The following is a 27539-nucleotide window of genomic DNA, read 5'->3' on the forward strand; positions in this document are numbered from 1 at the left end:
TCTCGTATACTGTTTAAAAAATCTGTAAATATGAAAAAAAATGAATATTATTGCTTAAACATTCTTTTTTTTATATTTACAGATTTTAAAACTCATGTACTGTTTAAAAAATCTGTAAATATAAAAAAATAATGTTTAAGCAATAACAGGCAATAATATACTAAGTATTGAAGTCTTAGTATATAATATACAATTACAGCATATAAACAAATCATATACTGTTTGAAAAATCTGTAAATATAAAAAAATATGTTCAAGCAATAATAGGTAATTATATTTACAGATTTTTTAAACTGTATACGATTTGTTTATATGCTGTAATTGTATATTATATACTAAGACTTCAATATATTATATTATATTGTTATTGTATATTATATACTAAGACTTCAATATATTATATTATATTGTAATTGTATATTATATACTAAGACTTCAATATATTATATTATATTGTGATTGTATATTATATACTAAGACTTTAATACATCTTACACTTGTTTTTCCTAAGCATGACAAGTATTAAAATTACTAAGAATACATGTATGTGTGAATATGACATTTTTTACAGTGTTCAAATAACGGAATCCATTTTTTAAACATCAAAGAGACTGTAGTCTTTAATAAAACTCGTGTTTCTTGTTAAAAAAAAAAGCCAATTTGAGTCCAAGTGTTATATAATCTTATATAGAAGATATTTTTACTCATACTAACACAGTTGTTTCTCCTCCCAACCCTTTCAGCCTTTTTCTTTTTGAGAAAAATCTCATTTTTACACTCTGGCCCTAATTATAAAATGTCTCCTTGTGGCATCCCAATTCCGCCAATAAAATGAGGAGATATGCTGCCTGGCAGCTTTATTTCAATATTCAAATTGTCAGGGAATCAAAGCAGGATTAAAAGAATCTTCAATCGGACAAAATTGTTTCTACCGTCCATGTGTTAGCCGCGTTAGCATTGTAATGAGTTTATATGCATATAAGCATTTTAAAATATGAAATCGAATTGCCATTTAATTTGGTCAAATAATTCATTGGTAAAAATGTTGTCTGGAATTGAATGTATGAGCCAAGTATGTTTTATGTCTTTAATTCCTGCTAAACGTCACTGAAGAAGAGCTAAATGGCAAAAATAATTTCCGTTGTTCAACAGTCATCTTTATCAGTTTGCGTTTAGGCTCCAAATAACTAAGTGATTAGTTCCTCATCACTTAGCATGAAATTAGCAGAAATGACTGGAATTAAAATGGCAGAATATACCCATGTACGTGTTTTTTTATGTTAGCATTTAGCTTATGCGGTCCAATCATCGAAGCGCTTTGCTTCAAACGTAGCACGCAATTAGCATAAAGCTTCTCCTGATTGCATTCTGTTTACTTTTTCTGCTGCTTCTCATTATTTCTGGTCTTTATGCTTGCGGGTTTTCATAACGTATTTTTGTGATAATACGTGGTACATATTGAGTGTAATGTAATGATGCTGCTTCCATGTTAAAACATTCTAATCTGTTTTTTCCTTCCTCTCTCTCGACATGCTAGTGGTGCAACATATTAAGCGGAGAGACATCATCCTTAAACGGGAACTTGGCGAAGGAGCTTTTGGAAAAGTATTTCTGGCCGAGTGTTACAACCTGTGTCCCACCAAGGACAAGATGCTGGTGGCGGTTAAGGTACAGATTATCGTCTTTTTGTGTGTGTTTGCATGAAATGCTTAGCGTTAGCTCATTGCATACCAGTCAACCTCGGCTAATCGCTCCCCTTATTAATGATTGCAATTCTCATTAAGTGATAATAAACCGTACAAATGCAACCCGACACCTCCAGACTACTGAGGGACTTTGTGGTAACTGCAATCTCAGTCTGCAGAAGGTCCCCACCTTGTGGACTTTCTGTGTGTGGCTCAAGTTTTTTTAACTAGGTTTACAATGTCTTGTGTGTCTTGTGTCTGTCTTGCTACTGCAACCAAGACATTTCCCGATTACGAGATGAAATAAAGTTCGAACCTAACCTAATTTACTCACATAGGGCGCACTTAAAAGTCTAAAATTTGTAGACTGGGTGCTCAATCAGTCGGTGCGCCTTATGTATGCACTAAATTTAAGATTCTGTAGATGTCGCTGTTTATATATAGTGACCGAGACGATCTGGAATAGAGCCGAAATGGGGAAGACGAGATCAATATCACAAAAAACTAAACAATGTCATTAACTTGTACAATAATTGAAGGACAGTAATACCTCGCCACTGCGCGTATTAACTATCGGGGATTCACCACATGTCAAATATGAAAAGTAAATAAACATAACTGTCAACCTTGGCTAATTGCTCCCCTTATTAATGATTGCAATTTCCCTTATTGAGCGATAATAAACCATACAAATGCAACGCGGCACATATTTACTCACATAGGGCGCACTTAAAAGTTTTCCCCAAAGTGGAAGGGGTGCCCAATCAGTCGGTGCGCCTTTTGTATGCTATGACGCCGACATCTTGACTGTCTGTGTACATTGCTTGCTGACGCGCTATATTTCTATAGTGAAAAGGCGGACCTGTGAAACGGGAATGAGCCTGCGCATATCATGCTTAAAGCACGACAATATTAGCAGTCGACAATGACGTTTTGGTCTGCTATCAGTGACCAAGACGATCCAGATTAGAGCCGAAATGGCTAAATTGAGATCGGTTAACAGAAAACTTACTTAAAAATTCCCGTACAAAAGTTGTTATACGGCGTACACAATTTGAAATGATAAAATACGGAAAAACATATTAGTTGACAGGTATGTCATTGCTGCCTTGGATAACAATAAAAATCAAATCTATTTTATCTGGGATGGCAGGCATCAAAATGGGCATGCTTCATCGCAAAGAATGGCAATAGAAGTCTAGTCAATTTGGACTGAGAGACACTGAAACCTCAATTTTAGAACAAAGAGGCGGAGATGCTAACTCATAACCGCACCGCCATCCACGTTTCTTAAACAGAAAATGTTAACAGCAAAGCCTACAACACCTGCATGGTAGTAGTCAGCAAGTTTTGCCATTCTGCCACGCGACCGGTTGTTTTCCGAGTCATTTCCCCCCTCTCCCGCCTGGACTTCCTCCCTGGACGAAGACGAGAGACACGGACGCGAGTGATCGCTCATTTGAGAAGCTTAAAGAGGCGTTTGTCCTGGGTGGCAACAGTCTCTCAGCGACTTCACGGTACTTGTCGCTAAATTGTCCTTGGCAGCTCCCCGCAGCCGAATGTGAATCAGGGTGACACCGCATTAAAGCGTGCCGACTCAGCAAACCCGATTAAAGAAGACAAAAACACCTTGACCTTGACGAGGCGAGATGATGAGCGGCCGCCGTTTTGCGTGCCGCGTGGTGTGAGCACGCAAGGTTATTTTTGGATGAGTTTTTTAAGGTCAACAATGAGGGAAAAATTCACCGTGGCGCTTTTGCCTCGATTTATCGTAGCTCTTGAGCACTCGCCGTTATTGTTTTGGAGGCGTGCCCAGTCCAGACGCATTTCCTTAAGAGCGCACTTTGATTTGGTAATAGAATTTTATTGCCGTTTTACCTACTCTCCGCGTACATTTCCCTACCGTCTTCACAAGGCATTTCCATCCCAAGGTCTCTTTGACTCGCATGAGCCGAGGCCACGAAAAGCCATGTTTTTTTTAAATGTTTTTCTCATCTTTATTTCACGTGTGATGGACTCTGAAAGGCAGACCTCCAGACTCAATCATCTTTATTATTACCACTGCACCTGCATCTCTCAAAAAGCAAGGAGCCTCTGAGATTTGGAGGTGGGGGTGTTCAGAGTTACGCCCAGCTGATGCTAGCACCAAGTAATGATAGCGCCATTCATTTTTACTCACGGCCTCACTTGTGGAAAAGCAATTTTTTTTTGACCGAAGCTAAACAACAATCAGGGGGATTTTATGCCGGGTGATTTATTGATTTTGATTTTTTTTACTCCCCCTTTTCCTCTCTGTTGCCGAGCAGGCTTGTTCAAACAAGCAGAAAAACACATCTTGTAAGTTATTAATGATAACCTCCACCTTGTAGAGGATAAATACAGAGGGGTAAAAAAATAAAAGAATACGCCATTGAAATAAAATTCATGGCATCCTCGCCATGAGCAAATATACATCCTATAAATAATTCAAAGGCTTTTCATTTGTTCTTCAAATCGAGTACCACGGACTATAACAGGGAAAATAAATGACATTAATTAATCACAGTTGCAGAATGTACATACCGTATTTTCTCGCTTATTTGTCCCTCAAAAAATGATGACTGAATCAAGGGTACGGCTTATATGCGCACAAATTAGACTTGACATACATGTATCTGCAAGGTGACAAAGACGAAACGCCATAACGCAAGACAATGCGGCCGATATGGTCATTTATTTCAAAATAGAGAAAAGATAAACAGATAAAATGCTAAACAAAATTTATGTTGACGTCTATGAATGAAATTCAAGAAACAATTGTGAATCAGGGGCCGGCTTATATGAGAGAAATTGTCAAATTCAACAATTTTAAGGCAATTTTACAAGTGCGGCTTATACGCGGAGGCGGCTAATATGCGAGAAAATACGGTATTCAACAGTTATATGACAACTGTCACTGTGAACAAGGAAAAATATGCAGAAAGAAGAACAAATTTCCACAGCACATCTGGGCATGTAGCATGGCTAAAATTATAGCTAACATTGCAAGTTAGCTCATTGGAAGTTAGCTGGAGAGGCTGATTTGCAAATTTGGTTGATTATTGTTTTAATAAATTAAATTTAGGACAAAAAAAGCAAAGCTTCAAAAGTTCAATACTTAAGTTTATATCATACTCAAACTGCAAATTACAAAATGATTCAAATCAACCCAAACCTGTCCTGGTCTACTCTATCTTTTTTTTGGTCTTGTTTCTTCAGCTCAGTTTTTTCCTGCTGCCAAATTTACGACAGCAAGCTGGTAATTAGTTTCGAAAAGTGACAGTGTCTTATCTTTTCTTATCTGTATGTCGAAAAACTCTCTGGGAGAAAACCAAGGAAATGTTTTCTCTCAGGATTGGCTACATGTCCTTATCCTGCCGTTCTGATTTCAACGTTTATTCTTTTTAAACTCCTCCAGACACTGAAGGATCCCAACCTATCGGCTCGGAAGGACTTCCAACGTGAGGCTGAGCTGCTAACCAACCTCCAGCACGACCACATCGTCAAGTTCTACGGGGTATGCGTTGATGGGGACCCCCTCATCATGGTCTTTGAGTACATGAAGCACGGAGACCTCAACAAGTTCCTCAGGTAAGTTCCTCTACTGCGACATTCGATGAAAGTCAACAAAATGAATCTAAAAGTCCTAATAATAAAGCCCCACAGCACCCCTGGTCTTTTATGTGACATGATATGTGGGGAGCTTAAGCTGTGAAGACAAGTCTCATTAAAATTCTCTGCGATTTCTAGCGCGGCGCACTCTTAAGTTAGCATTGATTCCATCTTGCTTCATGTGTGTTCATTCAGTTTGTCCACTGCAAAGGCAATCATCCACATCTATCTAGCCTGAAACTGTGTCATCATTATTCACGCCCGAGGATTTCCGCCAGCAGAGAATGTGTACACAGTCTCGTCCTACTTTATGACACGTCGTCTTTGTCGACTATTGATCGGATTTCGAATACACACAGGCTTTGCTCTTGAGCATAAGTGAAGATTGTGAAGACCAAAGCAATGATTTCTTACCGGTTCATCTGCCAGATTGTCAGATTTCAACATAATACAGATTGTCAGAGTTTATCATCTCAGATAGAGCAGTGGAACTTCAAATCGATTGTAACCGAAGAGTTTAAGGATGACACTGGACCTCAATTTGCTGACTTTCAAGTGTTTAAAACAATACTGTGTCATTATCTTGTCAAATACGACTGTTTTTTTTATAATAATCCATGCAAAAATCCATTTTTACCCAGTGCTGTGTTATGCTGGTTGTATACAACTAGCCATACTTACTTTAGTGAAACCCCACCTAAATAATAGTCATCAATTGGGAAAAAAAGGAGCTAAATTATTTGAATCATGCCCCCTGCAGGCAAAAAGAGTAATGCAGATTTATCCATGGTGTTATGCTGGTTGTATACAACTAGCCATACGTACTTTAGTGGAACCCCACATAATAGTCATCAATTGGGAACAAAAAGGAGCTAAATTATTCGAATCATGCCCCCTGCAGGCAACAAGAATAATGCAGCTTTATCCATGGTGTTATGCTGGTTGTATACAACTAGCCATACGTACTTTAGTGGAACCCCACCATAATAGTCATCAATTGGGAACAAAAACGGGCTAAATTATTCGAATCATGCCCCCTGCAGGCAAAAAGAGTAATGCGGATTTATCCATGGTGTTATGCTGGTTGTATACAACTAGCCATATGTACTTGAGTGGAACCCCACCTAAATAATAGTCATCAATTGGGAACAAAAAGGAGCTAAATTATTTGAATCATGCCCCCTGCAGGCAAAAAGAGTAATGCGGATTTATCCGTAGTGTTATGCTGGTTATATACAACTAGCTATACGTACTTTAGTGGAACCCGACCTAAATAATAGTCATCAATTGGGAACAAAAACGGGCTAAATTATTCGAATCATGCCCCCTACAGGCAAAAACAGTAATGCAGATTTATCCATGGAACGGCGGTAAACTAGATGGATCCATGTCTATTTTTTTTTAAGCGTTAGTCAAATTGTCACTCGGCGACTACATTTCAAACAGAGCAAAGCGCTTTTAATAAGACAAGACGGTTGTCTAAAAATATGTTTTTATTTAATTTAACGATATAAAAATCACTCGTGCGTGACACACATGGCAAGACGGCAAAACCTCGCCTCGTCTTCTCGCATTTGAGATACATTATTAGCCTCGCTCTCGGAGTACAAAACATTTAATTGGCCTAAATGTGACAGATGGAAAAGGAATGACAGCCCGAGTGTGCGCGTGTTTGTGTGTTTGTGTGTCCCCGTGTGCTGCCTTCATCTTGTAATCACAGCGAGGAAAAGGTGACGAGGACAGCGGGGACTTCATAAAAACAGGTTTGGGAGGTGGGAGTCACCACCGTCACCCATAAATGTAAAAAAAAAATGTAAATGAGTTCTTAATCTGCTCTCGACAGTCGTAGAACCGCCAAACAACTCCTAAGGGGGTGAAGGTCATGATTAGAAACTCTCTCAAGTCTCCAAATGACGCATGGCGCATGGCACATTTTCCTATGCTTTATTTATTTTAAGACATTAATAAATAAGTAAGTCGAGGTATGACTGTAAAATGTTTATAATGGGAATAGGAAGCTAGGTATAGTGTATGGTGTAGATCGTCTTAAATGCGGATTTAATGCAGAGACTTAAAGTTTATTAACCTAAAAGTCTTGGTCAAAAGAATTTGTCAAGGGCACATTTTGTCTTGAGTGTTAAAGCTGACATATCAGACAAATCACCAAATGTTTCAAACATAAGAGTTGATAACAGCAACGATTTCAACTTTATCATTAGGCAAGCTTCATCATTCCTCTTAATGTTTGTGAACCTTGAAATGATTCCGGTGATTGAGTTGATGGCAGGAGTGAAGACAGAGTTTATTTGGACAATTAGAGCAGACTTTGTCACCTTAGATGCAGAAATTTGTCATTGAAATAAAAGATGAGGAACCTTAATGGATTCTAATCAGATTAGAGTAGTGTGCTGGAATCTTTTATTTCTGGCTGTTTTCTATCACCATTCAGCTAATTGACATGCAAGCCTTCTTTCTTGCATTCTTACGTGTTTTACTTTTGTGCAGAGCTTTTGTTGTTGTCCTTGCAAGTAAAATTGCCAAAGCTAGATATGACAAACACAAACGCTATTGTTAGCTTACCATCTCGCGATGACTGCTCCAGATCCTATCAAGTAATATTCTGCAGTCCCCACTGTACTGCAGTGCTTTCTCGTTGCCCTCCATCTACAAAATTGCTCTGGTTAGAAATGAAACTGAATAAACAAACTCATGCTTACCCTTTGGACGTGTCTTACCCCTGAATGCTGCTCTGTTGTATCCCTCCGTCTCCACGACACTGCAGTGTGTTGTCACGCTTGGCGGTGCAAATACAGCTGTTGTTGCTAAAAAATGAATCAAATGAAGACAAAATATTTACTTGCTGCCGTTTGCTTGCCTCTGAATCACGTTGCTTCATCATTCTGACATTCGGGGATACAAAACGAGAAATGGTGTAACACGCGTGTCTGTTTTATTAGCTGCATTTAAAGTAAAAAGTACGAAAAATTATATCAAAAAAGCATACGACACAATGAGTTTAAGTACAAGTCGAATTTAAGTGGCTTGGTGCCCGTTGTTCAGGTCGACAGCCTCACAGTTCTGGGGTCGAGGGTTCGGTCCCAGGTCGGTCTTCACTGAGTGGAGTTTTCGGGTTCTCCCCGGGCTTGTGTTGGTTTTCTTCAGGTATTCCGATTTTATGGCCGCATCCCAAAACATGAATGCTAGGCTAGACTACCTAGTCGAACACTCTAAATTGCCGCTAGGTATCGAGTGTGTGATTGGCTGACCACCAATTCAGGGTGTCCATTGCCTGGTGGCCTTAGTTAGCTGGTCTAGACTCCAGCATGCCGGCAACCCTTGTGAGGATAAGCGGTTTGGAAAATATATGAAGTTGATGACTAGCTAAAACCTTCAAAAGGAGTTTATAGTACGTTTATGCTCTCTGTCCAACATTTAATCAAACGCCACAAATAAACTCCAGATATTCTAAAGACTATTCCGTAATTGCTTTTCTTAACCAGAGTAATGTTGTCATCAATACAGAGCCCACGGCCCAGACGCCATGATCCTCGTAGACGGTCAGCCGTTACAGTCCAACGGCGAACTGGGCCTCTCCCAGATGCTACACATCGCCGCTCAGATTGCGTCGGGCATGGTCTACCTGGCCTCGCAGCACTTCGTCCACAGGGACCTGGCCACCCGCAACTGCCTGGTAGGCAACGGCCTCCTGGTCAAGATCGGCGACTTCGGCATGTCAAGGGACATCTACAGCAGCGACTACTACAGGGTGAGTCCGTCAGATTCTTCCTTCGCAACTCCTGGACGTTTCACCCTTCCCTAGAATTTCTGCCGTCGTGAAATAGTATAATTTCTTGAAGACGGTTTTCTCATGCTGGCTTTATATGTGGAGTAAAAATCTAAGACAACTGCTGCTGGACTATTAAAGTGTCAGCAGTCAGTGAGATAAAATAATTGATACAGATGTATATAAACTATATAGTACATGTGGCATATTATGGGTTTTTGATGGAAAACCGGTTTTAGGTTTTGTGTGAAGTTACATGTGGTACAGTATATTAACTTTATGTGTGGTATATTAAAATGAATGGAATGATAGGTAGCATACTAAAGGTTTGAGTTTATGTATGTCATATCAAGGCCATGGGAGCCATATTAAGGTTGTTCGTGGGATTTTACATGATGGTTTAGGTTGTGTCATGCACATGGATTTAGTTTTTGTAAAATATGGGAAAGGCCGTATAGTTTTGTTAAGTGATAAAAAGCATGTGGCTTATATTTCAGGGCTATTTTCTGTAAGGTATGATGATAAACAATACTTCTTGTGATCCTTTGGTGCATTGATGTTTTTTTATTTATTTAGTTTCTGCAGGGTGAGTCAAAAGACCTTGAGTGGTGCATTCAGTGGATTTTTTCGGTAGAGATTCTCATCGGTATTTTGGGAGCAAATAGAGGCAGAGTATTTGTTTGTGAAGGGAAGGATTTCAGCATGAATCTGAAAACTTTCAAAACAAGTGGCTTCTGTGTGCCAAAAAATTAAATGAGAACTTTCTGGCAAGTGTTTTTTTTAGATGCAGCCGTGCTTCAACCGAAAGGTGAGAATGTTTATTGAATTGAATGCTTTTATTGTCATTTCTACCAACATCTGTGTTTTTAGTGCCACATTTTAGTTCTGTCTTTAAATTTATATTTTGTCGTAATAACTCGGTAACGTTTCTCTTCTCCCGTCACGCAACCTCAAGAAAACCCGAATCAAGTGTTCAAAATGCCTATTATGGCTCGGCCACTTTTTTTGAAAATGCAGTCTGGTAACCAAGGCCTCTGTTTGCCGTCTTCGGTGTCGACTGTGCAAATATTTCCCCGTCCAGTCTCTCCTGGTCTGCAGGGACGTGCCGTGTACGAGAATGTATTGTCATTGCAATTCCGAACATGTCGTCCCAACGCAGTAAGCATTCCTCCAGTAGCCTCCTGGGCTTGTTTGTGCTCATTATGATGACCCAAGGGGAGCTTTATTACTGGTTTGACCTAGTTTAATTCATTCCTAATAACTAAAGGAGTATTTTTCCCCCCAGCACAGTGGCTAATGCTAACAGCGTTACAGTGAAAAATTATATATTTGAACATATGAAAATGTAAGCTAAATGTACAGCTTGACTAAATCGAGTGCGCACATACTCCCAAAAATCGTAAGTTCCGAAAACTAATGAGTCAGTTTTTAATAGGAATTTTCTCTAGCAGATTTTTGAAGTCCAGAACTACCGTATATTCTCGCATATTAGCCGCCTCCGCGTATAAGCCGTACCCTTAAAATCGTTGAATTTTACAATTTCTCTCATATAAGCCGCCCTGATTCACAATTTTCACCTTCATATTCATGGTTTTAATAGGGAGTACAAATGTCTTACTTTGAAGGGAAATCTTAAGAAAAGTTTTTTCACGTTTTATGCACGATAAAAAAATGCCATTCATAGACGTCAAAATAAATTCGTTTAGCATTTTATCTGTTTATCTTTTCTCTATTTAGAAATAAATGACCGTATCAGCCGCATTATCTTGCGTTATGGCGTTTCATCTTCGTCACCTTGCAGTTTCGTGCATGTTAAGTCTAATTTGTGCGCATATAAGCCGTACCCTCGATTCAGTCATTTTTTTTGCGACAAATGTAGTGTATATGCGAGAAAATACGGTATTTTTCAAAATGTCATTCAAAGTGTATTCTTAGATGGTGCTGCTTTAAGCCGTACCTTCGATTCAGTCATAATTTTTTTGAGCGACAAATACGGCTTATATGTGAGAAAATCCGGCATATATGTGCCATTGGAGAACCCTTAAATATCAATGACCACAACAATATCTCCAATTGCTACACTGGAACGAAAAGTGTTCCTGCTATCGATTAGTGCGTCAACTAATAAATTATAGTATACGATTTCTTCAAAACCTATACCAATGTGTACGGATGTCGCAAAAATAACCCAAAAAAACAGCACCCCACTGGAAAGTGAGACCTGCATTTGGCCTTACGGCTACTAATCCTCTTTTTTCCTCTCTCCATGTCGGTTTCTTTTACCCCATTCACATGGGGATTTATTGCGGAAATTTTTTACCCGCTTGAATAATTTATCAAGTCGTTTGGTGATTCGGCACACGTACGCGCATACTGCATTCGGGAATTGGAGAAAGACTATCATGTATGTTGAATGAGCACATTCGCTCAAATCGAGGTTCTCTGTATAAGAAAAGCTAACAAAAAAAATGAATTTGACTTCATGCAAGTTATGTATAGAAAGCAATTACCTGTAAGGCAATATTGGCATGACCCGAGAAATAGTTTGTAAATGTGCCATCTGTGAAATGGATGGTAGAAGTGTAGTTTGTGATTCATTTGTTGGTATTTGGGGTTTGTGCTTAAATCCCTTTGGGCTTAGATAAGGTTCAGATCGAAGACAAGAAGACAGTTTTAGGTTCTTAATATAGGCATTTGAATTTGGGGTTCACATTTTAGGTTTCAGGACCAGAGATTGGTCAAATAAATAGGATTTAGGATTTGGAATTAGTGTTTTCTGGGGATGCAGGAGGTAAAGTTTAGGATGAACTTTGGATTTTTTGGTACCAAGATGGTGGAAATGTCAAACTAGCCTGCTGGTATACAGTGAACACACAATAATTGGCAAAAGAAATACTATAAATTCATGTGTCGAACTGAAGGTGGAAATCCAAAACTTTTAAGAAAGTTGGAAGGTACAATTTCTATTCCATTTATTTCTGTCCAGCCATATTGCCGCCATCCGTATAAATCAGCGAACCCAACAAGAAGTTTACCCTGCAATTTTCAGACTTTGAAGTCCAGGAATGTAGATTTAAACTCCCGGTAATCCATTTGCAGTTCCTGTGGAAAGAGCACCAAGCAACCTTCAAATGGTGCTGATTGAACTCCAGTGTTATAACAAGCTCAAGTCCAAGTATGATTTTGTGGCTGCTGCAGTTTCCCCGTTTGCTTCCCAACACCATACACTTAACTGCTCCAATTTACATATACCGTATCGACATTTTCTATGTGAACAACTTTTGTCATTGATTCTAATCAAAACATGACCGCTGAACACCTTTCACTCGACGATTTACTGACCACGAACAATGCATTTAATTTGAAATTATGCCTGACCAAAGCATTTACATTTTTACTTTTCTTCTCTGAAACTGTGACAACGAATACTTGAAAGGTTGATTTTCTTTGAGGAATAATTTTGTTTTGTTTTGTCTTTTTAGGGAGAGACAAATATTCCTCTTAAAAAAAGGAACTTAAAGCCTACAGATAGGGACGAAGCAGCTTATTTTCTTCATTGAAAGTCTTTTACTGCAAATTCCATTTATTATGTCTATAATTTTATACTGTTTGTGCAAGATTGAATGTTTGTGTGAGTTGGCTTTCATCGGAAAAGTTTATAAACGGAAAGAAGGGAATCAGGCTAAAATTTTCAGTAAATATTGACACTGGGTCAGAAACGGTCAATAAAACTGAATGCCTTAAATTATAGTGTTGGTCTATTTTAGCATTCACAAAGTATCCATGAATACACAGAAACAACAAGCGCTACTTGGAATAGTCGAAAGGATTGTGTTGTTGACACGCATGTACTATTTTGAGTCAGTCACAGAGGCCTCCGTGACTTCTAAGCGTCAGATAAGATCCTTGTGTTCGCTTGTGTGTGTGTGTGTGTGTATGTTACACAGTGACGCGAACTCAACAATATTCCGTGTGGTAAAAGTCTAATATTTTATATCTTTTACAGCTCAGCAGTTCTGTTCCTAAATGGTGTGTATCAAAAAATGCTGCATAATCATGATAGCGTTGGTTTTGGATTAGAATCTGTCAAGTTTCCATCTGATAAGTTTTACAATAACACCACGATTTGCTTGTGGTGTAGCAGTCATTCATTTATTTTCTGAACTGCTTATCCTCACAAGGGTGACAAGGGGTGCTGGAGCCTATTCCAGCTAACTTAGGTGGTAGGTCAACCTGAATCGGAGGCCAGCCAATTACAGGACACAAGGAGAAGGACAACCAATGATAGCTACGGGCAATTTAGAGTGTTCAAGCTAAAGTAGCCTGCATGTTTTTGGGATGTGGGAGGAGTTCCGGAGCACCTGGAGAAAACCCACGCAAGCCCGGGGAGAACATGCTAACTCCACACAGTGAGGACCGACCTGGAATCGAACCTAGAACTGTGAGGCCGATGTGCTAAACACTCGGCCACCTGGTGTAGAATATACAAATGAAATAGAATCACTATTATCTATTGTTTATATCTCGTTTGCAGTGGTATTTTAATATTAAATGTAAAATTAAAAGAGGTGCGATTCAATAATTTAGATGTCACTCTTGAAAATGTCTTAGCTTGTTAACTATAGCCTATAGCTAACTAGCCTACATCAGCCAACATTTTTTTTACCCACTTAATTCCAATCCTTCAATGGCCTATTCATGAATGTACGTTGACAAACTACTATTTTCGTTTGATAGATTTGTGGTCAGTCTTAGAAAGTCTGTTTTTTTATATCAAATGAAGCACTTTCCATACACAATAGGGCAATTTTGTATTTGTAAAGACTGCAATTTTGCAATTGTGTTTTCAAATATGATTGAACAGTTTATCCCATGGGTGGCAAATCGGTATCAAAGTGAGCTGCCTCTTTCATACACCAATTAATTCTCTAAAAATATTTCAGGTATTTGTCCTTAAGAGAAATCACTTTAAAATGATGGCTAGAGTAAAATTACACATCACGACACAGAGGGGAAATATATGTAGGGTCTTGCGCAGTGTTGCCCAAGGGAAACGGAAAAAAAATCACCCTGCTTGTTACCTCCGGACGTTTGCTTGAGGGTTGCCTCCATTTAGCGAGATGGTTTTTGTTGGAGGATTTTTTTGTCTGTTTTTTTAAGCAGTAAATGTATAAGGCTGTTTCAAGGAATGTAAGCAGAGAGCAATGGGGAAAAACACCAGTTTTCCAAGCGACTTATTGTGTTCAGGATCATGAGAAGCTGGAGCCTATCCCAGTTTGTCTGTTAGCGTGCCAGACAACACCTCAGGTTAGTCGCCAGTCAATCATGCGTCACGGACAATATATACAGCTGGGAGAACATGTTTTTTTGTCTGTTTGTTTCTACAAAAAGGTGCCTTTTGCATTTAGCAAAACAAAGCATGTTCCTTTTTTGTATTCATATGGATGTCAAGAAAGTGCAGCATTTTTGACAGGTGTTTGTTTTAAAATTTTCTCGGATGGGCAAGGTTGCCGAGTGGTTAAGATAAATCAAACCGCTAAACTCCAGCATCACCCGCAATCCTTGTGAGGATAAGCGGTACGGATAATGAATGGACTCTTAATTATGATAATGTGTTAGAAAGCAAGTCATAAAGCATTGAAAATTTTGATCTTTTTATACGATTAATTGTGAAGCACATATTCATTCACAACTCACAAGGTTTGCAGGGGTGCTGGAGCCAATCCCAGCTAACAACCGGCACTAGGCAGGTGACACCCTGAATCGGTGGTCGGCCAATCATTTGGCTCAAAGTGAGATGGACAACCAATCATAGCTAGGGGCAATTTAGAATTGTCAACCAGTTAGCCTAGCACGATGTTTTAAAAGTTTGATCTTTTTATACGATTAATTGTGAAGCATGTATTCATTCACAACTCACAAGGGTTGCGGGGGTGATGTAGCCAATCCCAGCTAACAACAGGCACCAGGCAGGGGACACCCTGAATCGGTGGTCGGCCAATCATTTGGCTCAAAGTGAGATGGACAACCAATCATAGCTAGGGGCAATTTAGAGTCTTCAACCAGTTAGCCTAGCATGACGTTTTGTGGATGTGGGAGGAAACCGGAGTACCCGGAGTAAACCCACGCAAACCTGGGGAGAACATGCAAATCCCACACAGGTGGACCGACCCTGGGTTTGAACCCTCAATCTCAGAACTGTGAGGCCGAGGCGCTAACCGCTCATCGTAAGGATTATTCTATCTAATTAACAACACATTTTTTAGGACTGTAATGGCACCAATGAGATTTAAAGGCAGAATCTGCAGGGGGTGGGCTTTTGGAAACATTGCTATGAGTAACAAGTGCTGGATTTGTGCTGTTGTGCTGGTTTCAAGGACTTTCATGAAGCGTTCCTCTCGTTTCCTCTACCTGCTCTGCTTTGAAGACAAACGGTCCCCCTGGTTTTTTCCCCCTTCAAGGATCAAACAGGCACTTCTTCCTCTGCATTATTTATCGAGCAGCAGCCTTTGTGCTAATGAGCGCGCAGGTTATATTTATTACCGCTGCAGCACACGAAGGAAAACACGATTTACACACAGTCTGCCTTTTTTTTTTCGTTTTACATTTAGAGAAATGTTCTTTTTGACCTGGAATGCAATGTTTTGGGACCTGGAATGAAATGTTCTTTTTTTGACCTGAAAAATGACATTCAGAGGTCTGGATTTTTCCTTATTTGACTCAAATTGTACATACTTTGACTCTGGCTAGCGTTGCTCTGATTCAAATATGCATTCCAGATCCAACCTAACGCCTCTTAGGATATTCCAAATACGCAGGTTGGCATGTCATTAAAAAAGAAAAATCTATCGCAAGGATGCAAAATAATTGACGCCAGGGGCGTCACTAGGTTTTATGGGGTCAATCTGATGAGATGTACAATTATTGCACATTTTTACCATGGTTATAGTATAGTATGAGCAATATAGTATAGCAGTTATTCATTCATAATGCGTACTGATTATCACAAGAGTTGCAGGGGGTGTTGAAAGATTAGATTAGAACTTTATTTCATCCCGTATTCGGGAAATTTCCTTGGTTACAGTAGCAGGACAGTAGCAACAAAATAAAAAGCACAAAGTACAATGCGAAGTATATGGGAATGTATTAAGAAATATCAAAATGTAATTAAAAAAAGATAGAAAGGCTGTAAAACACACAAAAAACGAATAAGAGCCGACAACATATTGCATCTTGAGTAACTGAAGTGACTTAATAATTGAATATTTGTTAATTATTGAAGATTAGATGCTAATTCTTTATGCAGACTAATTACTATCTTGTACGGATCCAATGTTTGTTTGTTTTTAGATAAGATTTGCCGTTCTTTATGGCAAGCTTCTCGCCAACTATGAAGATAGCAACCAATTAAAGTTTTTAATTTGCACTTACTGTGGACATATTTCATTTCTAAACATAACTAATAACTTTTGGTTGTTATGTCTTCGTCAATGAAATATTTTCTGCTCACTTCTTTTCATAATGTGTATTTTTAATTGTAATAGTTTGTTTTCTTTGGCTGACCTTGATTAAACGGGATGGATTTTGAATTTTTGGAGTTTAAACTAAAATCAGGCAGTATTTCTACCAAGTATTTTCCACGATTGTGTTCTACGCAGCTCATTGGATTCATACTAACGTCTCAGCGAAACTACTAACCTCAAAACTCGACGGGACTGTGCGCACCCATCACCTTGAGAGTCGAGGCGTGTAGTAAAAATAACATAATTGCTGTAATTTCTCTCGTTACTATCCGCCACATCGAAGCTGGCAAGGTTGAGCGTGTGAAAAGCCATGAATTATTCTTATTTGTACCCCGCGTAAACTGGATTAGTGCTCTGTATGTCTTCGGGTAGCAGGGGAGTGATTGGATTAACGGCATAGCGAGCGCAATGGGAGGCTAGATTACCGGGAACGTTCGGGACTTGTCGATGGGTGCTCAGCAGGCCACCGCGGGGAGCCCAAGAAGGCCTTCGACGTCTTGAAGGAGGACCTCTGATAACCATCTCGGAGTGTACGGTCTTCCTACTCCCCCCACGCTACTATATCTGCTCTCCCAGCGCCGTAGTTGACTTTTTCGAGAACTCTGATGTCCATTAGGCTTCTTGGGTTGCAGTGCTGCTGAGTGCAGATAAAGGCTGTATTTGCTCAGTCTGCTTGCATACTTGTGGGTGCAGAAATATCAAAAGCGCTATGTACTACCGCTATCATGCCAATGTGCATTCAGCAGTTTCTCTGAGCATCACTGCCTGCGTACACATTTTTGAAAGGCTAATTCAAGGTCAAAACTGTCAGTAGAAGCATGGATTGATGATATAACACCAAGTTTTTAGCCTATCAGAAACTAATTTGTAAAGGAATGTCACTTATGTCGAGACCTCTTAAATTCTATATTAAAACAGCGTTGATTAATTGAGTTGAAGTCCAGACAAACTAAGATGAAGTTAATATATCCAAGTTCAATTTGTCTGAGATGAGAGAAAAGGGCCCTAAAAGTGTCCGTTAAATCAAGACTAATCAGTACGGCTACATTAGTAATCACTATTTATAGACTTTAGACCACATGTGTCAAAGTGGCGGCCCAGGGGCCAAATCTGGCCCACCGCATCATTTTGTGTGGCCCGGGAAAGTAAATCATGAGTGCCGACTTTCTGTCTTCCTTTCAATGCGCAGTATCACAAAAAACATTTCAGATAGCTATCAAGATCTTCCTTATTTCTAGAGTCTAGAAAGAAGGAAGATCTTGATAGCTATTTGAAATGAGTTGGGTGGCCAACTCCGGTCTTCGAGAGCCGCTATCCAGTATGTTTTCCACATCTCCCTCCTCTAGCACACCTGAATCAAATGATCAACTCATCAGCAATCTGTCCAGAAGCTTGATACCGATCCTGATTATTTGATTCAGGTGTGTTGGTGGAGGGAGACATGGAAAACAGACCGGATAGCGGCTCTTGAGGACCGGAGTTGACCACCCCTGGTCCAGACCATAAGAAATCCAGTACTTTCAACCAGTCATACTGTATCTGCAATCATTTTCTTGGTGACCTGCAACCCGAGCTGGGAAAGCAACTGCCTTGCCTCCCACTTTGCCCTCCTGAGGGACTAATGCCATGCGGTATTGAACAAAATGTGGCTAATCCAATTGTACCAGACGTCAGTCTAATTGTTGTTGAATGACTTCGGAATTAACACTGCCAACTGTCCCAGCGTGGGCGTATTATATTTTTGTGTTTGGAAACATCTCGGTAGTGAGCTGACAGCTTTTAGAGGTAAAGCGTATCCCGCCCGACAACCCCACCACCCGCTATCACTCTGTCTATGCGATGCAACTAACACCTAAGACCCCCTCTGGGTATGTTGCAGTGTAACTGCAAAATCAGTGAGAAAAAGGCAGAAGAAAATGTTTTTCTACCCTGGGATGCGCTAAATGCGACACTTAACCCCTGGCAGGATTAGTGGCAGACAGATTTTGTTGCGTGGTGGCGTTCAGGTGCAAATGTGTTTGAATGGGTTACTGTCAAGAAAATTGGAGCTGAGAAATAAAGCTCAGTAAATCCCTGGCTGGACCTTCAGATAAATGCGTGAGATGCTTGCAAAATCCAGAAACTATCAGTCATTAGGTCTGTTACTTGGTGTGACTACCAAATGTGGTTAGACGTCACCTGGTCGAGAAGAGAATTGGAAAATGATGGGCTTGATTTGTTTTGCTGAAACATGAGGAATATCTGAAACCCAACGGACTGAGCTTTTGATTCGGAGTCAGCGTTTACGTGGACTTGAAAGCTTTTCGTTAAGTGGACCTCCAGGCAAGGTGTGTCGATATCCATTTGCGTAAAATGTAAAGAAGGCTTAACCTGTGCGGTTCTGTACAAGCAGATTTCAAAAATGATTAATATTTTTTTGCGGACCACTTGTCCAGATGTGCGCTGGCTGATGAACAGCTGCTTTAAAGTTGAGCGTGAAGGACAGACGAAAAGGCAAATGAGAGACGTCAAGTCAGCAAGTTAAAGTTGACGAAGTGCTGGATTTTGGAGGACGTTGCACATCAACGCCTGGGGAAAGAAGGAGCTGCTTGTTTGGCAGCTTGTCAAATCTGCCTCTTCTTTTAAAAGCATCGAAGATCTCCAGACGCCATGTCAAGCTGACACCAGAAGACCGTGTTTGCCTTTTAAAGCAAAGGAGGCAATTAGCAAAGACGGCAATGTTTTCCTCTGATTGCTTTGTGTAGGAAACGTGACTCATCATACAGAATGGAGTTGAGTTTTGCGCCTAATTAAAATGAAGGCCAATTGATCCGTGGGTGAATTAACAGCTGATATACACCAGTGTGGATTTATGGGTGGGCGAATAGTTGTATTATGGCTGGAAGGATGGCTGAGTGTGGGTGGATGGATGATGGATAGGGGACTCACTCCATAGGCGAATGGATGAACCAATGAATGACAAGCAGACGAATGAATACGTAAGCAGAAAGGTTCATGGATGGATAGATGAATGTAAGGACAGTTAGTCAGAAAGATGTATTTGTGAATGACTGAAAGTCTCAGTCATATTCGCCTGCTGTTGGGGTTGTCTTTTGCATTCTAGAGCCCAGGTGTGTGGCGGTGGGTGGAGTTCCCTGCGACCCATCTCTTCAGTAGAGCATTGTTTCCCAACCACTGTGCCGTGAGCGATGCTCAGTTATGCGATAAATTGTAATATTCTAAGAGAAAAATCATGTTACGAGAGTAAAATCGAACTATTGAAATAGGACGAACATTATATCATTGATTGTACTATTACAAGATTCAAAATGGTAAAATGTTGAAATTTAAGGGTATTTTGTGGCTTATTTTTTGCAAGGTGAAACGGAAAGCTGTTTCACGGGCTTCAACTTTTGTTGACGTTACAAGAGTAAAATCAAACTATTGAAATAGGACGAACCTCATATCATAGATTGTACTATTACAAGATTCAAAATGGTAAAATGTTGAAATTTAAGGGTATTTTGTGGCTTTTTTGCAAGGTGAAACGGAAAGTTGTTTCACGGGCTTCAACTTTTGTTGACGTTAAGTCGGTGACCACAAAACTTATTCTAGGAGATTGAATTAATATTGGGGGGTAAAAAAAGTTGTAATGTTATTAAAAGTTCTGTTTTTACATTACATGAAATGGAAGTTGTTTGGTTTCAAGGACATCAACTTTTGGCGAAGTAGTCTGTGACCACAACATTGCTTTTCACTCGATTAGGAGATTTAAGAACTATTGGGAGTAAAAGTCATTAAATTGTGAGATTAAAAACCTTACATTACTTATTTTTACATTACCTGAACCGGAAGTTGGTGACATTAGGTCTTTGTAAAAATGCTGGAAGATTTTGGAATTGTTTTGGGGGTTTATATGATTCCTGTTGATAAAACTTTGATGTGAACAACTTTATATTGTTAATATAGGCGATATATTTTTAAATTAGAAGATTTTCAGCCGGTGGAGTGCCTTGACATTTTTTTCAAAGCAAAAACACAGGTGAGGAAAGAGAGGGATGCTGCGATATTGGCAATTTGAAATCCCGTGCCCTTTATTGTTCACTGTTTTGTCTGTTTGTTCTGGACTCGTACTTTTGCGGCACTCCGCCATTGCCCTAGTTAGCCTCTGGTTTTGTAGAACCCCCCCCCCCCCGAGCTTTGGTCACAGTCTCTTTTTGTGACTTCCTTTTAGTATTCGCATGGGTTTTTCGACTTTGATTAATATTGCAAAATGCCTCCTTAGTTTGATTCATCTGCTTCGGGGTCCAAACTTGGTTCGGCCTCAGCGGATCGTAACAGTCTCGGTTGGAGTAATGAACTTAGATGAATGGATGGTTGGACAAATGTATGAACTGCAGACAAACCGTGTGAATATGGATGGATAGAAAGTTTTAAAGTGTCTGGGATGATGGGATATCAAGACGGATTGAGGAATGGGATGAAAGAAATGATGTTGAACAGATGGTCAAATGATTTAATGCATGAATAGATGGATGCACAGATGGATAGCTCTGTTGGAGAGGGAGTGGGATAGGAGATCAACAAATAAGGTGTAGTGATAGTAGGGTTTAGAGTTTAGGTTGGCCTTGGCGTGCATGAATGGGATTAAAAATTGTAATGTCACGGTTCAAAGAGTTTGAGGTTGCTAAATATAAGATTAGTGTTCGCAGGATTAGGTGCAGAAAATTTGCAGTATATTAGACAACAGCGTTTTTTGGAACAGAGTTTGAGCTCATAGGGTGACAGTTACCGTATTTTCTCGCATATAAGCCGCCTCCGCGTATAAGCCGTACCTTTAAAATTGCATTAAAATCGTTGAATTTGACAATTTGTCTCGTATAAGGCGCCCCCTGATTTAGAATTTTCACCTCCATATTCATGGTTTTAATTGGGAGTACAAATGTGTTACTTTGAAGGGAAAATCTTAAGAAAAATCATCGCACGTAGAATTTCTGAGATATTGTATAAATCGAAAGGATCGTCTGCTGGATTGCACATTTCTAAAAGGGTGTTGCCTGCACGTAGACAAATTAAAAAAGGAAGTCACGTGATCAGTACAACAAGGAACGGTGTCCGTAGCTCTCGTTTGTCATCCTTAGGCAAGATGGCGGCACCCTGAGCGAGCAATGGCAGCTTTTTTTCACGTTTTATGCAAGATACGTTTTTTGATTTTTTCTTGAATTTGATTCATAGACGTCAAAATAAATGTTAAGGGTTTTATCTGTTTATCTTTTCTCTATTTTGAAATAAATGATTTAATTTTCGTCTGTCACCTTGCAGTTTCGTGTATGTTAAGTCTAATTTGTGCGCATATAAGCCGTACCCTTGATTCAGTCAACATTTTTTTAGCGGCAAAAACGTAGTGTATGCGAGAATGTTATTACAGTTACGCTGTATCAATTGCTTCTACTTAGTATTATCCCTATGAGTTATGTCAAGTAATTGATCGTGTCTAGAATTTTTGGTGTACCTTACCATTCCGGGTTGCACCATTTCACAAACAACAACAAATTGCCCTCCTGGACTTTCTATCCATACTATAGGTCTATGATTTCAAAACACTTTGTAGTAGAGTCAAGTAACTTTGAGAGGGGTTGTGGCCATTTCGCGTAAATTCTGCAGGATCAGATTGCAAAGCTGCAGACGCAACAAAATACTAAAGTCAAGACCTCCATTGATTGGAAATTTTTGAACCGTCCAACAGTTCTCTTAAGAGTGGAACCAAAGCTCTTTGCTAAATCAGTGTATACTAACAGCAAGGATAAATTGTCCCTCCACCGCTAGGCTTGACGCCACGTGTTATTTATATGATCTGTCAATAGTGTAATTTGACCCCCCTGGTATGAGACCCCGCCATAATCTCTGTGATCTCGGTGATTAATATTGTCTTTGCGCGTCAAGCTGAACTGCACAATACTACGCTGCGCTTTCCACATTCGTCTTGTCCAGCTCATCGCCGCTGTGATTAAAACAGCAGCACGCGGGCAGGAAAAAGAGGGAAATAGATTTTTAAAACCCTTGCCTGCAAATGGAACCTGAGGGGCGAGATGATGTATGGATGATTGTTTGATCGATTAATATCCAGCCTCAGAGGATTTACATTGACGGAGACTTCATTTCATGTTCGGCTGCCTTAGAAGCCATTAAAGAGATCACAGCTTGCACATACTTTCTCTGCCTTACGCTTTTATTCTGCCTGTTACCGTTGCAGCAGGTTGAGGTGTTCATACCGTGTCTTTATAGATCTGAACCCAGTTTGAACATTTATGTATTCATAATTCGGTTTTGTGCAGGAGGTTGCAGAGCTAAGAGTCTATTGATGGACAAATGTGGGGATTGGCAGGTAGAAGGTAGTATTTCAATGATGAGATATACCGTATTTTCTCACAGATGTGCCGTATTTGTCGCAAAAAAATGAGGTAGGGCTTTTATGCGCACAAATTAGACTTGACATGCACGAAACTGCAAGGTGACAGAAAAAACGCCATAACGCAACGGACATATATTTCAAAATAGAGAAAATATAAACAGATAAAACGCTAAACTAAATTTATTTTGACATCTATGAATGAAAGAAAAAAATAATCCGTATTTTGCATAAAACTGGAAAAAAAAACTTACTTGTGCCTGCCATTGCTCGCTCAGGACCACAATCTTACCGTAGTTTACCGTAGACTTTGTGAAAACTAGACCGCTACGGACACACTTCCTGGTTGTACTGCTCACGTGACTTCCTTTTTGAATTTGTCTATGTGCAGGCAACACCCTTTTGGAAAGTGCAATCCAGCATACGTTTTCTTTCAAATCTTAGAAATAATTTTTCTTAAGATTCCCTTTCAAAGTAACAAATTTGTATTCCCTATTAAAATCATGAATATGGAGGGGAAAATTGTGAATCAGGGGGCGGCTTATACGAGGGAAATTGTAAAGTGCAACGATTTTAAGCCAATTTTAAGGGTGCGGCTTATACGCGGAGGCGGCTAATATGCGAAATAATACGGTAAATAATTGAATACAAGATAAAGAAAAACGAATGAAAAGACATAGCAATGCATACAATACAATAAGGAATCTGCAAAATGATAAAGGAAAGCGATGGAAAACAAATGGATGGAAAGATCTGCCAAATGATCATCTGGCAGATCCTAAAAATGGATGAATTACTATACAACCAGACAGATGCATCTTTAGTTTGATGGCTAGAAAATATATGCTCAGGTTAACAGGACAGCTCTACAGATGGATAGACAGAAGATGGCTAGATGGTCAAGATGGTCAGGCAGACGGCCTCCTGCCCAGTCATCTGCGTTAAACTCTAGCACCCTTGCTACCTTTGTGAGGAAACCTATTACACCAAAGAAGTCACCAGACAGATGACTAAAACGGTATATATGACTGAATAAAGAGTGGTTAAATTGTAGATGTTTAGATGCATGGATAAGCAGAAGGAAAAATAGATAACCTGATACACGGATGAATGCAAATTCACAGATCAATAGGTGTACGAATGGTGAGATAATGGACTCATGGATTACTTCCTGGTTTAATACCCATTTTCATAGGATTTACAGTAACTTAATTTCACATGGGCCTGCCTTTGTAGCCATTCAAAGCAATTCCTCTGCACTATAGCTTTAAGTGTTATGTCGTATAAATGCTTCCATGCCCTACCATATAGCGCACGGATGTACCGTAAACAGACTTTAAACATTTGCATCAACACAAGCAGCGGCTATTCAGTAGCTCCTAATCAGAAGACTACCTCTGAGAGCTTACGGAAGGTTCCTCGCTTCTGACGACTAAGGTGTTTTTAATACCCAACAGCGGTATGGAACAGGTGGCGGATGATTCCTCGCCATCCAGTGGCGATGGTAGCAGACATTCATGAGATGTTAAACAGGCGGTATCATTTATACGCAATGACACTTAATCCCCTGACGCCCAGGAGTTGCATTGATGAATGAGTGTTGATGTCAGTGTGATGTGTTTTGGCGTTGATTCTCTAGAACTGTCTCTATTGTGATCAGGTCGGAGGACACACCATGCTACCCATCCGTTGGATGCCCCCGGAAAGCATCATGTATAGGAAGTTCTCCACAGAAAGTGACGTGTGGAGTTTCGGCGTCATTTTGTGGGAGATCTTTACCTACGGAAAGCAGCCTTGGTTTCAACTGGGTAACAACGAGGTAAGCAGTTTTTCTTATTGTATTTAAATGCAGTTGCATTTTCTTCTGGATTCATCTTGAGACGATTCTTCTAGATTCATCTTGAGACGATTTTTCCTTACCTTAATTTCCACATTTATGAAGTTTTACAAACAATTCCTTTTGATTATTTGTCAAAAATTTGACACCATTGTCCTCATACCTGCTTAAATTTTAGTTTTTGATTTAATGTCAGCACATATTTATAATAAGACATCACAAAAACCTTATGGTCAGTCTTGAAAGACAATGCTACTGATTTGGTGTTGCATTTGAGTCCACTATGTTTTTAATCAAAAAGCATTTGTCATTGCTCCACTATAATGATCATCAAATAAGCACAAATTATAATACGACGTTAGCTTTGTTTGAAATGAACACCGTTTGTGTGTTACAGTAAATGTTCCCTCTGTGGAAGTTGCAATGGTTGACTACTTACAAAAAGAACCTTAAATTTTAACTTGAAATGGAGACACAATCCAGAATCGTATTGCACGAAAATACAGGTCCCACGAAAAGGCAAGAGTGTCAAAACAACAATTAGTCACGCAGCTAATTGGAGAACAAGTTGAACAAAAGAAACAATCACTCATCCCGTTAGCAAGGTCTTAAGAAGCCTCCCTCACAATAAACACCGCTATATCCATTTTCTGTGAAGATCCGCCGCATATTCATTAAAATGGAGACAATCCCTGTGACTTTCTCTTAATGAACCAGGCGTCAACAACCTTGGATAATGAATGTAATGTTTTAGCAAAACAATACTTTTAATTTTTTGACATAACAAAACAAAGACATCAGTCTCATTCCTCATTTGTGAATCTCCATTGCCGAGAAACATCTCACTCACAACCACACAATACCGATAAAGCTATTAACAACGCAATATCATATACTTCAATGACAAATTACAATTTTCTCCAGTTGTAATGAGATCTGATTCACACCAATTTACTATTGAAATCAATCCAAAAAAATTGATTCGTTTCATTGTTTAAATGTCAAAAAGATGATGTTTAACATGAGGTTTAATGCTTATTCCGGGTTTCTCTTTTTCATATTAATTTTTTTTCTTTAATGTAAGTTGAACACATTCGCAAAATGTCAGTCTTTCACACAATTCATGACAATGAGACATCCACCAGCAGAAAACGATGCAAATTGGCGCAGTGTTTACAGTAGTAAATATTGCTCTGTGTGTAGGTCTATTGTCGTGATCTCCCAATCCAATACTAAGTATCGGCATCGATGCCCGATGCGACTATTTTTGGAATATCGGATTTGGGCAGATAGCTGATCCAGTCGAGTAGTCAGTAGAAGTGTTTTCAAAACAGTGGTGCTTTTAAGCTGCTGTAAATCAAACCACGAGGCAAACATTTCCACTGAGTGGGACTAATTATCTTTAGAAACTCACTAATCAGTCAGAGGAGAGAGTGTCTCCAAATGTTTGACCAGCATGCATATCTCATCAAAAGAGCAAAATGACTGAAAGCAGATCCACTCATTATTATTGAGGTATCATATGTTTAACGCCCCTTTTGATGCTGGACAAATCATTGGCAGTGTTTTTGAATTCTAGCATTCATTTCAATAATGATACGGTTTACGGCGGTTATGAGGCATTAGAAAATTGTCTAACCCTATTATGACACGATTCAGTCTAAATATGACAGGATTCATTTCAATGGCAAATAAATGTAACCGATCCAAACGGCTATGATACGATTCACACGTGACATCATTTTCTGCAATTGCTGTGGAAATATTGACCCCAATTGCTTTGCAATTCAATCCAATTACCATATGATTCACTTACAATACTGCAGAAATCGTTGTAAATCTGTACAATATGATTCACTCATACTTGCTATTCCAAATAGTAATTCCCAATGAGTTATAGTTCATACAAAGCTTTTCCTGATATGATACACTTGTATTAAAACTACTTTAGATAGAATCTGATTCACTTAAATTATGCCACAATACATAGTAATAAAAACACCATTTAAAAACTACTTGATAATTACAATGATTAAATCAATAAAGCTTCTCTGGTACAATTTCCTACATCCCAATTACAAGTCCATACACTCTAATTTACTCCAACTATATTGTAATACTAATCATTAAACGTTACACTTAGTATGCCGTATTTTCCACACTTTGCGGTACAGCTAAAAGAATTTTCTCAAAAGCCTTATGATCAATCGCCTTATAACTCAATGCACCTTATATGGATCACTATTGGTTAATCATTATATGAAATTCCCTTTAGCACAATTCCATCTAGTGGATATAAAACACAATCCACAACTACTACTGTGTTTTATAATCCGGTAAGCCTTTATACAAACAAATTTTAAAATAGGCCTTTCATTGGCGGTGCGCCTTATGATCCAGTGCGCCTTATATAGTGCGGAAAATATGGTACTATATATAATTCCTTACTATTTGTTGTGTGTTCAACAGAATAAGATTAGGGCCACTGGCCCATTGAAGAAAAGAAACGGTGGCCAAGATTCTGAATTTAATCTCAGAATAATCTAAATTAACTTCAATTGATCAAACTTCTCGGAATTCTGAGATTGAAGTCCAAATTATGACTGCCAATGAACCAAAATCCCAAGAACAAAGCCAGATATTTTTTTCAGTGACCCTAAAGATTTTCCGTAGTCCACCCCATCGTCCTAAT

General features: G+C 39.2%; 1 protein-coding gene and 1 long non-coding RNA gene across 5 annotated transcripts in view; one reads left to right on the forward strand and one right to left on the reverse strand.

Annotated features, from left to right (window-relative positions):
• Nucleotides 1-27539, forward strand: part of ntrk3b (neurotrophic tyrosine kinase, receptor, type 3b) — a 210365-nt gene that overhangs the window by 181635 nt on the left and 1191 nt on the right. For all 3 annotated transcript variants that reach the window (XM_077624911.1, XM_077624894.1, XM_077624903.1), the window contains 4 exons: nucleotides 1538-1668; nucleotides 5122-5294; nucleotides 8838-9081; nucleotides 24671-24829. In XM_077624911.1, coding sequence (XP_077481037.1) covers nucleotides 1538-1668; nucleotides 5122-5294; nucleotides 8838-9081; nucleotides 24671-24829 — 707 coding nt within the window. The remainder of the gene's footprint in view (nucleotides 1-1537; nucleotides 1669-5121; nucleotides 5295-8837; nucleotides 9082-24670; nucleotides 24830-27539) is intronic.
• Nucleotides 1-27539, reverse strand: part of LOC144092129 (uncharacterized) — a 72020-nt gene that overhangs the window by 23499 nt on the left and 20982 nt on the right. For both annotated transcript variants that reach the window (XR_013305982.1, XR_013305984.1), the window contains exons 4-5: nucleotides 8051-8137; nucleotides 7896-7979 (exon numbers count right to left, since the gene is read on the reverse strand). This is a non-coding gene — a long non-coding RNA (uncharacterized LOC144092129). The remainder of the gene's footprint in view (nucleotides 1-7895; nucleotides 7980-8050; nucleotides 8138-27539) is intronic.

The sequence above is a fragment of the Stigmatopora argus genome, chromosome 2 (genome assembly GCF_051989625.1).
Source record: "Stigmatopora argus isolate UIUO_Sarg chromosome 2, RoL_Sarg_1.0, whole genome shotgun sequence".
Lineage (NCBI taxonomy): Eukaryota > Metazoa > Chordata > Actinopteri > Syngnathiformes > Syngnathidae > Stigmatopora > Stigmatopora argus.